Source organism: Gorilla gorilla, chromosome 9 (genome assembly GCF_029281585.2).
Source record: "Gorilla gorilla gorilla isolate KB3781 chromosome 9, NHGRI_mGorGor1-v2.1_pri, whole genome shotgun sequence".
Lineage (NCBI taxonomy): Eukaryota > Metazoa > Chordata > Mammalia > Primates > Hominidae > Gorilla > Gorilla gorilla.
The window spans coordinates 116,549,459-116,563,573 of NC_073233.2; the positions used below are offsets into that span (position 1 = coordinate 116,549,459).

A 14,115-nucleotide genomic window follows, 5' to 3' on the forward strand; every position below is an offset into this window, starting at 1 on the left:
AGTATTTGTCCTTTTGTGACTGGCTTATTTCACTTAGCTTAATATTCTTAAAGTTTATCCACGTTGTGGCATGTGTCAGAAATTCCTTCTTTATGAAGGCTGAATAATATTCCATTTTAGGTACATATTATGTTTTGTTTACTCATTCATCAGTTGACAGACACCTGGGTTGCTTCCACATTTTAGCTATAGTGCTGTGGTGAACACGGTATGCAAATATCTGAGACCCTGCTTTCGATTATTTTGGCTATACATACCCAGAAGTGAAATTGCTGGCTCACGTGGAGTTCTATTTTTAATTTTTTGAGGATGTATATACACTTTTATGTAATCACTCCTTATTGAGCTTTACTGTCTACCACATCTAGTGTCCCTGAGTGTGGAAATTCTCTTGTTCACCTCCTGTCCTCACTCCCTTCCAATAAGCCATGTCTTGTTTGGAGGATGGGCATAGAGTTGAGAGTAGTGATCTGGATGTGTGGGGTTGGAAAGGAAATTTGAGGGCCCAAAATTCTGCCTGTGAACTTTGAACTCAATTTTCCAATCTCCTTTGCTACAGCTAAGCTCTCCCACCCACATCCGGTGTTTTCCTGGAGGCTGTAGGTAAATGTGTCAAAAAATTCAATTCATTTGAAAGCCAGTTCACTTAAATGTCCAACTTGCAATAACTTTTCTATTACCTTTTTTTTTTTTTTTTTTTGACGGAGTTTCACTCTTTCACCCAGGCTGTGGTGAAGTGGGGCGATCTTGGCTCACTGTAACCTCCGCCCCCGGGGTTCAAGTGATTCTCCTGCCTCAGCCTCCCAAGTAGCTAGGATTATAGGTGTGCACCACCACGCCTGGCTAATTTTTGTATTTTTAGCAGAGACAGGGCTTCACCACATTGGCCAGGCTGGTCTCGCCCTCCTGACCTCAGGTGATCCACCCACCTCGACCTCCCAAATTGCTGGAATTACAGGCGTGAGCCACCGTGCCCGGCCTCTATTACCTACCTCCTTACGTTTAGTTATCATTTTGTCTCCATAAAAGCATTTTAAGGCAAATTCAATTTGATTCCGTTCCAGTTTCCTTGCTATTGCAGCTAGAGTCTGAGGGGCCCAGAGGAAAAGGAAAACCCAGAGGGCCATAAGAAGAATACAGAATATTCATTTTTATTCCTGAGGAAGTACAACCACCATGGATGGAAATCAGAAGTCATTAACTAGCTGTTTACTTCTGGGCAAATCTTTTGGCTCGTTGGCCCGAAAAGTGCAAAACGAGGGTCACAATTTTCATTCACAGATTGTATGTGTTTACACACATACTCACGAACGCTTAGCAAAGTTGAACCTGGAGCAAATGTGTTAATAGCCCTTAAAGGGTCAGTGTATGACGCCACCATAGTAACAACAACAGTGCGCATGCGTCTTTTTTTTTTAAAAGAGCCGGCGTGCTCCCAGCGCCGCTCAGCTCGCCCCCTTCCTTGGAGTGCTGCGCCCCCGTTTCCCCAGGCTGCTCCTCCCAGCAGGAGCAATTCGCCAATCACAGCCCTCCTTTTCCTGACGTCATTGGCGCGTGCCCCGGTTTCAAAAGCTCGGGGGCGGGCTTTTGGGTTCGCGCATGGGCCTCTGTGCGTTTGTCCCATGCTGGTTCCGTGAGTCTGGCCTTAGGTGTCTCGTGTCTGGGGTTGATCCGAGCTGTCGCCGCCGCCGCAATGGGCAAAACTGCCGACTCTCCGGGTTCGGGAGCCCGACCCGACCCGGTGCGGAGCTTCAATCGCTGGAAGAAAAAACACAGCCATAGGCAGAACAAAAAGAAGCAGTTGAGGAAGCAACTGAAGAAACCCGAATGGCAGGTCGAGCGCGAGAGTATCAGCCGTCTCATGCAGAACTATGAAAAGGTGAGGCCGGCGCTGGGGAGGGGGCTCGGGCCGGCCAGCAGCGGGGCAGCGTCTCACTGCGGCGAGGAGTTGCAGAGTGGAGGCGGCGGATCTGTCACCGGGACCCGGCCGGGAATGAGAGGTCACGCCGGGTGCCACAGCTCAAACCTCTGCACCGTTCTGGCCACTCTTCTGCTTGCCACACTGTTCCTAAAAAAATAATAGAAATGCGGCCGTACCTAAGGGTAGGGAGACTAATGCTGTAATAGCTACAGTCATATTCATATTAATAATACTGATGACAATAATGGTAATAATGACACCTACATTTTTAAGCACTCACCATGTGCTTACAGTAATTGTTTGACTTGATCTGAGGTATGGATATTAATAATCCTATTTAACAGATGAGATAATTGAGGTTCTAAGAGGAATGAAACTTGTCCGAATCTTTCACGCTTAGTAAGTGGTGTGGAATTGGAAGCTAGATCCATGTCTTTCTAATCCCAAAGCCTTTGCTTTTAACCATGAAGCCAGACTGCATCCCTCAACATCATCTATGCTCCTTCCTGTGCCCACCTCATTTTCTCCACAGACTTCATGTCCCCATCCAAGAATTGGCCTAGAAAAGCTGGACCGCTGGTCTGTTTCTGTCACCTATCATCCCCACATTGTAGCTGGTGTTCCCAGATGAGTATACCTGTAATGATCACTTTGACCACCTGACTTCTTCCCTCAACCTCCAGACTCCACAGGTCTGTCAATTCCTCTTTTCCCTTTCCCTAAATCCCATGTTTGTTGGTCTTCACCCACATCATTCAGCTTCTCAGCCCCCTTCTAGTGCAGTACAATCAGGGATTTAACAGATGGAACATTCTTGGAACTAAGGTTGCCATTGTAACAAGTTACCACAAACTTGGCGGCTTAAAACAAGAGATCTTGAGGTCAGGAGTTCGAGACCAGCCTGACCAACATGGTGAAACCCCGCCTCTACTAAAAATACAAAAAAATTAGCTGGGCGTAGTGGTGAGTGCCTGTAATCGCAGCTACTCGGGAGGCTGAGGCAAGAGAATCGCTTGAACCCGGGAGGCAGAGGTTGCAGTGAGCCCAGATCGCACCATTGCACTCCAGACTGGGTGACATGAGTGAGACTCTGTCTCAAACAAACAAACAAACAAACAAAAAAGCCCAGCAACAACAGAGATTTACCTTGTCACAGTTCTGGAGGCCATACGTCTGAAATCAGTTTCACTGGGCCAAAATCAAGGTGTCAGCAGGGACTTGCTCCCTCCAGAGGTTCTAGGGGAGAATCTGTTTCTTGCCTCTTGTAGCTTCTGGCGGCTGCTGGCATTCCTTGGCCTGTGGCTGCATAACTCCAGTCTCTGCCTTCTCCTGTGTCAGTCTATCTCTGTTCCTCTGTTATAAGGGCGCTTACGATTGCGTTTAGGGCCTACACAGATAATCCAGGATAATCACCCCATCCCAAGATCTTTAATTTAATCACATCTGAAAAGTCACTTTTGCCATGTAAGGTAACATTCATCCCTTCCAGAAGTTAATACATGGACATAAGTTGGGATCATTTTTAGTACCACATCCTAGCTCCACCATCTCAGCAGACCGTAGAGCTAGAAACCTAGGAGCAGTCTTAGCTACTTCTTTCTTACCTACTCTTATATCCAGTCAGTCACACTGGTGATCTGTTCTGCTTACATTTTTCAAATGCTTCTTCATCCCTACTGCATTGTCTTCAGTCCCCATCATCTCTTGCCTGGATTACTATAGTAAATATTGCTTTCAACAGGGATCAGCAAACTTTCTCTGTAAATGATAGTGAATGTTTTCAGCTTTGTAGTCCTAAGGGTGGAACTACTCAATTGTTCCCTTGTAATACAAAAGCTGCCATAGAAATACTTAAATGAATGGGTGTTGTTTTTCAGTAAAACTTTAATTAGTGAAACAGGTGGCTGATGGGCTTTGTCCCCTAGGCCTTAAACCTTTTAATTTATCCTCTATACTTCTGCTAGAATGATTCTTTCCAAGATGAAGATCTAATCATTTTACTGCCAATTAGAACCCTTCCTTGGCTCACAGTTACTTTTAGAAAAATTGTCAAATACAGCGTGTCAACATGTTCTAGTCTGCTGCAGAGTAAGTTATTTGTGGTCAGGCTGACCTGGTTTAAATCTCACTCTTTTCAGGTATTGGCTAGCCAGATTTCTTCACCCATCTAAGTCTCAGTTTCTTCTTTCAAAAAACAGAAGTTATTAGCCACCCAGAGTGTTGTAAGGCCCAAATGAGATAATGTGTATACACCAAGTGGTACATGATAGGCATATATGAGGGAACAGCTTGCAGTTTGTGAATTGTGCATGCTTCTTGTGCTTCTCATCCTGGTACTTGATGTTTCCACTGTGTGCAGTGAGCATACCCATCTGCCCACTCTAAGGAAAGGTACTCTTCCTTCAAGATTTAGTGCAAACTTCTCTTCATCACCTCCCCTGGCCAAGTTAGGGCTACTGTGCATCTGTGGCATTTTGTAGATACCTTTATGACAACATTTATCAACTGTCTGCGATGATTGGCTCCTTTAACTTTTTAAAAAAAACTCTCCTACTAGACCATGAACATTCAAGGTCAGCAACCAGTGATACACTCGTCTTTGCACTCCCCAGAGTCTGGTAGCACAGTGCTTGTCCTTGAATAAATAGGTGCTCAGTCAGTGTTTAGATGTTGTTTGCTGTAAGACTAGACCTTTCCTAGGTGGCTTTGCTCTGGTTGGCAGCATTGGATTATTCTTTTTTTTGTTTCTTGTTAACTGTGAACATTTATCAAACTTTTATGCATGCTGGCTTTCCGTATACTCACTACAAATAACCCTGTGAAATTGTTCCCATTATACAGGTGAGACAACTTTAAGGCACAGCAAGGTTAAATAATTTGTGTAAGGTTAAACAGCTAGGAAGTGAAAAAGGAGTTCTAAGCCAGGTAGTCTGATACCAGTGCACCAAACCAGTAGGCTTTACTGCATTGCATTTATTTAAATCCCATTTGTTTCATTGTTGAAGGAGCAGCTTTTTCCCCCGCTAGGCATTGTTCTGTTTTACTTCTTTAATTTTAGAAATATTTTCTTAAGATTTGGTTGAGAAATAAATGCAGTGTGAAATCAGTTGTCAAGGTTAGCAATACTAGGATATAATTATTTGAATAGCAGGCTTATCATTCTCTAGGTAAACAAGGTGCAGGCCCTCACTATGTGGCTCCTCAGGTGGTAGCATTGTACATAAAACTTACTACATAGCCATGGTACACAGGTGGTGCTCAGTAGCCTCACTGGTGAACTACTGAACAATTTGATTCCGAAACCTTTTAAAACAATTTGACAGGCACTTGTCTAGGCGGGTGTGAGTATACATGGAAAAAAAATACGTGCCCAAGTCCCTAGGGAACCTGGGCATGTAGGGGTTGATACAGTTTGACACGTTATATTAGTATGCATAAAATGTTATAATAGCAAGTTTGTAACATGTACCTCAGTGCTGTGGAGTTAGAGGATGGTGTAATTAGGGGAAGCTGAGTTATCCTATACTGAGCTCCTTCTGGTCAGATGCATTACAAAAAACATGCTTCTTCTGGGTATGCTTCCCTTCCTCCTGGTGGTTGCAGCCTCAGGTCTGGCTTGGGGAGCTGATGTGGGCTGGATTTCATCCCCTGCATCTCAGTCTTAGCAGATTTCATTGTGGTGCATACAAACTGTCCAGTGGTTTGCAGTTGCCAAGAGTGGAGCTAAGCTTTTTTTTTTTTTTAAGATGGAGTCTCACTCTATCACCCAGGCTAGAGTACAGTGGCACCATCATGGCTTACTGTAGCCTTGACCTCCTGGGCTCAAGTGACCCACCCAACTCAGCCTCCTGAGTAGCTAGGACTACAGGTGCATGCCACCAGGCCTGGCTAATTTTTTTGGTAATTTTTGTAGAGATGGAGTCTTACTGTATTTCCCAGGCTGGTCTTGAACTCCTGTGCTCAAGCGAACTGCCCACCTGTAATTCCAAAGTGCTGGGATTACAGGTGTGAGCCACTGTGCCTGGTGGAGCTAGTTCTTGAATGATGAGTTCATCAGATAGAAAAGATTGGCAAGGATGTTCTAGGTGGAGGGAACATGGGGAAATACAGAGAGGTGAAAATGCATGGCATTCTTTGAGGGAGGAAATGCTCCTTGGAGTGTTGGATGCATTCCTGAGTTGGCTTCAGATGGGTTCGAGAAGAAGGTTGGACTGTGATGACATTGGAGGCTGCAGCATGCAGTATAATGGCTTCTTAAAGTGTCCACATCCTAATACCTGGAACCTGTGAATATGTTAGATGGTAAGGGGTAACTGAGGTTGCTAATCAGCTGACCTTAAAGTAGGGCGATTATCCTGGATTAGGTGGGCCCAATGTAATCACAGGTGTCCTTAGATGTGGAAGAGGGAGGCGGAAGAGTCAGTGTCAGAGTGACGTGATGTGAGAAAGACTTGGAGTCTGTTGCTGACTTTAAAGACAGAAGAGGGTCACCACCTAGGAATGTGGGCAGCCTCTAGAAGCTGGAAAAGGCGGGGAAATGGACTCTGCCCTAGAGTCATCAGAAAATAACGCAGCCCTGCTGCCACCTAGATTTTAGCCAAGCGAAACCTATTGTGGACTTTTGACCTCCAGAGCTCTAAGGTAATATATTTGTGTTGGTTTAAGCCACTGTTTGTGGTAATTTATTACAGTAACAGTAGGAAATTTATACAAAGGCCATGCTCAAAGACTTTATCTGGAAGCCATGGGAAGTATGTGGCGGGACTTTGTATAGAGAGAATATATCTGAGCTGTAAAGGTTGGAGGGTAAGAGATCAGGTAGGAGACTGGAGACTATTGGTAGAGTCTAGGTCTTGGGTCCTTTGAGAGGCAGATGACAAAATGGGATTGGGTGAACTGGAGCTTTAGGGGTTACAGGCACAGGAGAGGGAATGTCTGTGAAGGCTGAAGGAGAGGGAACAGGAGTAGGGAGGGAAAGGAGAGAAGGATGGAAGGAGCAGCAGGTAGGAAGGTAGGAAGAGTCTCAGACTGCAGCACTGTTCCAAGAAAGCTTCAGCCAGGCTGATGGGGAGTCACTGATCCAAAATTGTCCATCAGAGGAATCCCCGGGCCTGCAGTAGCACTGCTGAGCCCCGCCATTGACTAGGAGCAGCCTGGGGGAAGCATGGCTTTTTCATGGTGGGTCTAGAGGAGGCGCAGCTGGCATTGTCAGTCAACTATGCTTCTCACAGCAGGAGGGTGGTGTATTTCTAAGGGGTGGTGTATGTTGGAGGGGCTGCTGGAAAACTGGGGATTGAGGCTCACTGAGAAATGTTGAGCTAGCTGTGTTAGATCAGCAGCTGTTTTCACTATTGCTGAATGACTCTGCATCTGGGATTCATTTAGACTGTAATCAGCTGTACTGTATAGAAACTGCATTCAAATCCTGATTTTTTTTTTTTTAATCAAAATTTGGTCTGGTGTAGTTGAGGCAGTTTGCTATTATTCTCTTGACGGCAATAGGTGGAGCATTCTAGGGCGTTTCAATGCTTTTTTCATCAGCCATTATTCACTTTAGCGAGAAATAGGCATTACCAGAGAGTTGTGAGAAGTATAAGAGGATGGTCAAATGTCACCCTTTTCTCCTCCGCTTTTCAACTTTTCCAACAGCCGTGGGAAGCCTTTAATAAGGACCATCCCTGAAATCTCTTCCCTGAATTCAGAAGAATAGTGAGACAGATTTGTAGACTGAGTATGAGTATTATGGAGATGTAAGTGATTTTTCCCCCCTAAGAAAGGGATAAAGGGAAGGAGAAAGAGTTATTTTTTTGAGGTGGAGTCTTGCTCTGTTGCCCAGGCTGGAGTGCAGTGGCTCTATCTCTGCTCACCGCAACCTCTGCCTCCTGGGTTCAAACGATTCTCCTGCCTCAGCCTCCCAAGTAGCTGGGATTACAGGCGCACGCCACTGCGTCTGGCTAATTTTTATAATTTTAGTAGAGACAGGGTTTCGCCATGTTGGCCAGGCTGGTCTTGAACTCCTGACCCCAGGTGATCCGCCTGCCTTGGCCTCCCAAAGTGTTGGGATTACAGGCATGAGCCATCGTGCCCGGCTGGGTTATTTTCTTTGTAGGAACCGTAGCCATCTCCTGCTGTGGCTGCTATGTAATCCTTGGAATATAACCGAATATCTAGAGCAGGGTCAGCAAACTGTTTTTCTGTAAAGGGCTGGATAGTCTGTGTTAGGCTTTATGGTCCATACAGTCTCTGCAACAACTACATAGACAATAAATAAATGAATTATTGTAGTTGTGCTTGAATAAAACTTTACTTACTAAAATAGGCAGCAAATTGGATTTGGCCCGTAGGCTGTAGTTTGCTGGGCCCTATTTTAGAACATCAACAGAATCAGAAGTTCCTTTTCTTCGTCTTCTTTTAAAGAATATGGCGCCTGTAATCCCAGCACTTTGGGAAGCCGAGGCGGGTGGATCACGAGGCCAGGAGATCAAGACCATCCTGGCTAACACGATGAAACCCCGTCTCTACTAAAAATACAGAAAAAATTAGCTGGGCGTGGTGGTGGGCGCCTGTAGACCCAGCTCCTTGGGAGGCTGAGGCAGGAGAATGGCGTGAACCCGGGAGGTGGAGCTTGCAGTGAGCCAAGTTCGCGCCACTGCATTCCAGCCTGGGCGACACAGCGAGACTCCGTCTCGGAAAAAAAAAGAAAAAAAAAGAATATGGTATATAGTTTTCTGTTGTAATGCTTGATTGAAGAGTGTTGGAGCAGTTTCATTCTTCTAAACTTTCCCTCCAGGAGGTTAACTGACTTTAGGAAGATAGATGTGCTGTGCAATGTTTTGTTTGAGGAGCTCGCTTTGCCTGTACTGTGTCTCTTGCTGGGGATTGAAGAGTGTGTTGGCAGCCTGCCTCCTTCTGTAGGCATTCCATTCCCTTTGAAAACAGCTTTTTAGCTGATAATACCACGAGTGCTAGAGTGAGCCACACCTAATTTTAATGCCTTGTTTGGAAGATTATCTTCTAATTGAGGTTCCTTGCTGGGACAGTATGTTATTTTTGAATAAACCGTTCTTCTAATGTTGGTACACTGATTCTGCCTCCTTTCCAGTGATATCTGAAATGATTTGTAGGGATTAAGACGATGTTTTAATATTTGTATTTTCAGCATTTGAGGGCACAGAGTAAACACTGCCTGGGCTATGTTAAGAATCATAGGAAAGATGTGTAGATTGTAAAATGAAATACAACTGTCATCCTTTTACTGCCTAGAGTGTAATTTAAATAAATGAACCATACGAATACAGCTTTTTCCTTTTGCGAATCATGTATAATTTGGCAGCATATTTCCAGAACTGAGCAGTAGTTCCTGCCTTCAGCATCTGTAATAAAATAATTCTCCTGAAGCCCCCCCCACCCGGCCAGCCGCCCCGTCCGGGAGGGAGGTGGGGGGGTCAGCCCCCCGCCAAGCAAGCCGCCCCGTCCGGGAGGTGAGGGGCGCCTCTGCCCGGCCGCCCCTACTGGGAAGTGAGGAGCTCCTCAGCCCGGCCAGCCGCCCCGTCCGGGAGGGAGGTGGGGGGGTCAGCCCACCGCCCAGCCTGCCACCCTGTCCGGGAGGGAGGTGGGGGGGTCAGCCCCCCGCCCGGCCAGCCAACCCGTCCAGGAGGGAGGTGGGGGGGGGTCAGTCCCCCGCCCGGCCAGCCGCCTCGTCCGCGGGGGAGGGGGGGGCCAGCCCCCCGCCCGGCGAGCCGCCCCGTCCGGAAGGGAGGTGGGGGGGTTAGCCCACCGCCCAGCCTGCCGCCCTGTCCGGGAGGGAGGTGGGGGTTCGGCCCCCCGCCTGGCCGGCCACCCGGTCCGAGAGGTGAGGGGCGCCTCTGCCCGGCCGCCCCTACTGGGAAGTGAGGAGCCCCTCTGCCCGGCCAGCCGCTCTGTCCGGGAGGGAGGTGGGGGGGTCAGCCCCCCGCCTGGCCAGCCACCCCGTCCGGAAGGGAGGTGGGGGGGTCAACCCCCCGCCTGGCCAGCCGCCCCGTCTGGGAGGTGAGGGGCACCTCTGCCCGGCCGCCCCTACTGGGAAGTGAGGAGCCCCTCAGCCCGGCCAGCCGCCCCGTCCGGGAGGGAGGTGGGGGGGTCAGCCCACCGCCCAGCCTGCCACCCTGTCCGGGAGGGAGGTGGGGGGTCAGCCCCCCGCCTGGCCAGCCGCCCCGTCCGGGAGGGAGGTGGGGGGGTCAGCCCACTGCCCAGCCTGCCGCCCTGTCCGGGAGGGAGGTGGGGGTTCGGCCCCCCGCCTGACCAGCCGCCCCATCCGGGAGGTGAGGGGCGCCTCTGCCCGGCCGCCCCTACTGGGAAGTGAGGAGCCCCTCTGCCCGGCCAGCCGCCCCGACCAGGAGGGAGGTGGGGGGGGGTCAGCCCCCTGCCCGGCCAGCCACCCCGTCCGGGAGGTGAGGGGCACCTCTGCCCGGCCGCCCCTACTGGGAAGTGAGGAGCCCCTCTGCCCGGCCACCACCCCGGCTTGGAGGTGTACCCAACAGCTCATTGAGAACAGGTCATGATGACAATGGCGGTTTTGTGGAATGGAAAGGGGGGAAAGGTGGGGAAAAGATTGAGAAATCGGATGGTTGCCGTGTCTGTGTAGAAAGAGGTAGACATGGGAGACTTTTCATTTTGTTCTGTACTAAGAAAAAATTCTTCTGCCTTGGGATCCTGTTGATCTGTGACCCTACCCCCAACCCTGTGCTCTCTGAAACATGTGCTGTATCCACTCAGGGTTGAATGGATTAAGGGCGGTGCAAGATGTGCTTTGTTAAACAGATGCTTGAAGGCAGCATGCTCGTTAAGAGCCATCACCACTCCCTAATCTCAAGTACCCAGGGACACAAACACTGCGGAAGGCCGCAGGGTCCTCTGCCTAGGAAAACCAGAGACCTTTGTTCACTTGCTTATCTGCTGACCTTCCCTCCACTATTGTCCTGTAACCCTACCAAATCCCCCTCTGCGAGAAACACCCAAGAATGATCAATAAAAAAAAAAAAAAAAAAAAAAAAAAAAAAATAATTCTCCTGAGCAGCTGAAATGAAATTCAGAAAATTGGGTTTGTGCTAATAAAGAACATCAGTAATGAATATTTGAATAATGTAAAGTTAGCAAAATGTTACTTATTGTGGCTTCAAAGCATGACAGACATTTCCCCTGTGTTGAAATAATACTCCTCCTTCAGTAACCCCAAAATGAATAGTTATCAGGTTGGATTTCATAGGCCACTGATTTATGGTTAAAACTTTGAAAGGATTGTGCTAACAAGAAATATTTCTCCAACTAATTTCACTCTTTTTTCCAAATCGTGTGTATAGAACTATTTTCATTGTGATCTGTGGTTTGTGGTAATTTTGTCCTTGTTTCTTAAATTGATATCCCTTGAAGGATGATAGGAAGTAAATTTTCTTCCTAAAATTGATGTGGTTGGTGATGCTTTACAGTGTTCAACATTTTGGAGGTCAGACAGTAGTATGTGTGGTGTGTGTGCGTGTGTGCGTGTGTGTGTATTGGGTGATTTTTTTTTCCTTACCAATTGAAATGCTTACAAATGTATATTCGATTCAGGGACAGCCTCTTCAGGGCATATTTCGTTACAGAAGGAATGATGGCTTTTAATTAGAAGCGATGATTGAATTCAACCCTGAATTACCAAGGATGAGCTGGGCAATACAATGTAGAGAAAAAATGGCTGTGTCGTGAAACAAATGAATTACCCTGATTCCTTTTTCTTTTTTTCCAGATAAATGTAAATGAAATCACAAGATTTTCAGATTTTCCCTTGTCCAAAAAAACATTGAAAGGTACGTATATGGTGATCTTGGGATGTGTTATTGGATTTCTTGGCATTTTTGATAAATGGGAGAAGATTTAGAGGGTTTAGCCTGAAAAATCTTATTTTGGCAAATTTTGATATCATGAAAACCAATGAAAATAAGCAATATTCAAGTTTTAACAGTACGTTATTCTCATTCTTTCTGGACTAATTAAAAGAAAAACAAGATTCTAGCATCCTCTGAATAAAATGAAATCTAATTTTGTTAGTTAAAATAAGCAAGGGAACAAACTAAGATGCGACACCCTTTGTATCTGTTTGCTAGGGCTGAGATGACAAAATATCAGACTGAGTGGCTTAAACAACAGAGACTGATTTTCTCACAGTTCTGGAAGTTGGAAGTCTGGGATCAAGATGTTGGCGGCATCGGTTTCCTCTTAAGGCAAAATAAGGGAGGATTTGTTCCAGGCCTCCTTGGCTTGTGGATGGCTGCCCTCTTGCTGCCTTTTTATTTTTGGATACATAAAAATTGTATATATTTGGCCAGGCGTGGTGGCTCATGCCTGTAATCCCAGTACTTTGGGAGGCCGAGGTGGGTGGATCACAGGGTCAGGAGTTTGAGACCAGCCTGGCCAACATGGTGAAACCCCGTCTCTACTAAAAATACAAAAATTAGCTGGGTGTGGTGGCGGGCACCTGTAATCCCAGCTACAGGCTGAGGCAGGGGAATCGCTTGAACCTGGGAGGTGGGTTCATGCCACTCTACTCCAGCCTGGGCAACAGAGTGAGACACCGTCTCAAAAAAAAAAAATTGTATATATTTACAGTGTATAACATGATGCTTTGAAATATGTATATGCTGTGGAATGGCTAAATCAAACTAATTATATATGTGCTAATATTACCTCATCCTTTTGTGGTTAGAACTCTTAAAATCTACTTAGTATTTTTTCTTTTTTCAGTATATTTTAATTAACTATAGCCGTATATATTAAGAGAGATATATAATAGATCTCTCTCTTTTTTTTTTTTTTTTTTTAAGATAGGGTCTTGCCCCGTCACCCAGGGTGCAGTGCAGTTGTATGATCTTAGCTCACTGCATCCTCAGCCTTCTGGGCTCAAGTGATCCTCCCACCTCAGCCTCCTGAGTAGTTGGAACTGCAGGTGCATGCCACCGTGCCTGGCTAATTTTTAAAAATTTTTGGTAGAGATAGAGTTTTGCCATGTTGCCCAGGCTAGTCTTGAACTCCTGAACTTTAAGGAATCTGCCTGCCTTGGCCTCCCAAAGTGCTGGGATTATAGGCGTGAGCCACCACGCCCGGCCTACAATAGATCTCTTGAAGTTCTTCCTCCTAACTGAAATTTTGTATCTTTGATGAACATCTTCCCACTCTCCTTACTTCCCCCAGCTTCTGGTAACTACCATTCTACCCTCTGCTCCTATGAATTTGGCTTTTTTAGATTCTACATATAAGTGAGATTATGTGGCATCTTTATTGCTGTGCCTGGTTTATTTCAGTTAACATAGGGTCCTCCAGGTTCATCCATGTTGTTGTAAATAACAGGATTTCCTTTTTAAAGGCTGAGTCATATTCCATTTGTGTGTGTGTGTGTGTGTGTGTGTGTATGTATGTATATAACATATATTTTCTTTACTCATTCATGGACACTTAGGTTGATTTCATATCTTGGCTTCTGTGAATAATGCTGCAGTGAACATGTGAGCACAAATACTTTTCAAAGTAGTGGTTTTATTAATAAACCCTTTGGATTATACCCAGGAGTGGAGTAGGTGGATCACAGGATAACTTGTCTCCTCTTCACATGGTTTTCCCTCTGTGCATGTGGACCCTTGGTGTCTCTTTGTTCAAGTTTCTTCTCATAAAGACACCGTTTGTGTTGGATCAGAGTCCACCCCTATGGGGCTCTAACTTAATCACCTCTTGAAAGGCCCTGTCTCCAAGTATAGTTATGTTCTGAGGTACGAGGCATTAGGGCTTCAACATAGGAATTTTGGGGGACACAACTCACTTAGCCTATAATACCATCCTACAGGGATCTTCTAAAGTATAATTCTTCCCTCCATGTTGCCAGGTTTGCAAGAAGCTCAGTACCGTTTGGTGACTGAGATACAGAAGCAGACCATTGGATTGGCTTTGCAAGGTAAAGATGTACTTGGAGCGGCCAAAACTGGATCTGGCAAGACTTTGGCTTTTCTTGTTCCAGTAAGTACATTGTCATTGGGTCGGACTGTCTGTTATACAATTTTATAACATTCTGTGCCCAGATGCAAATTATATAAAGAGGTGTTTTCATGTTAGATTTCATGATAGATTGGCTAGAATGCAGGCTTCATCAAACAGGAGCCACATGTGTCTTGTTCTCACCATTTTCCCCA

General features: G+C 46.3%; 1 protein-coding gene across 1 annotated transcript in view; it reads left to right on the forward strand.

Annotated features, from left to right (window-relative positions):
- The first annotated feature begins 860 nt into the window (after nt 1-860).
- The window catches only part of DDX10 (DEAD-box helicase 10), a 275,386-nt gene continuing 262,131 nt past the window's right edge, over nt 861-14,115 (forward strand). Inside the window, exons 1-3 of the mRNA XM_031016341.3 lie at nt 861-1,879; nt 11,685-11,745; nt 13,812-13,942. Of these exons, the coding sequence (XP_030872201.1) occupies nt 1,694-1,879; nt 11,685-11,745; nt 13,812-13,942 (378 nt within the window). The 5' untranslated portion in view covers nt 861-1,693. The remainder of the gene's footprint in view (nt 1,880-11,684; nt 11,746-13,811; nt 13,943-14,115) is intronic.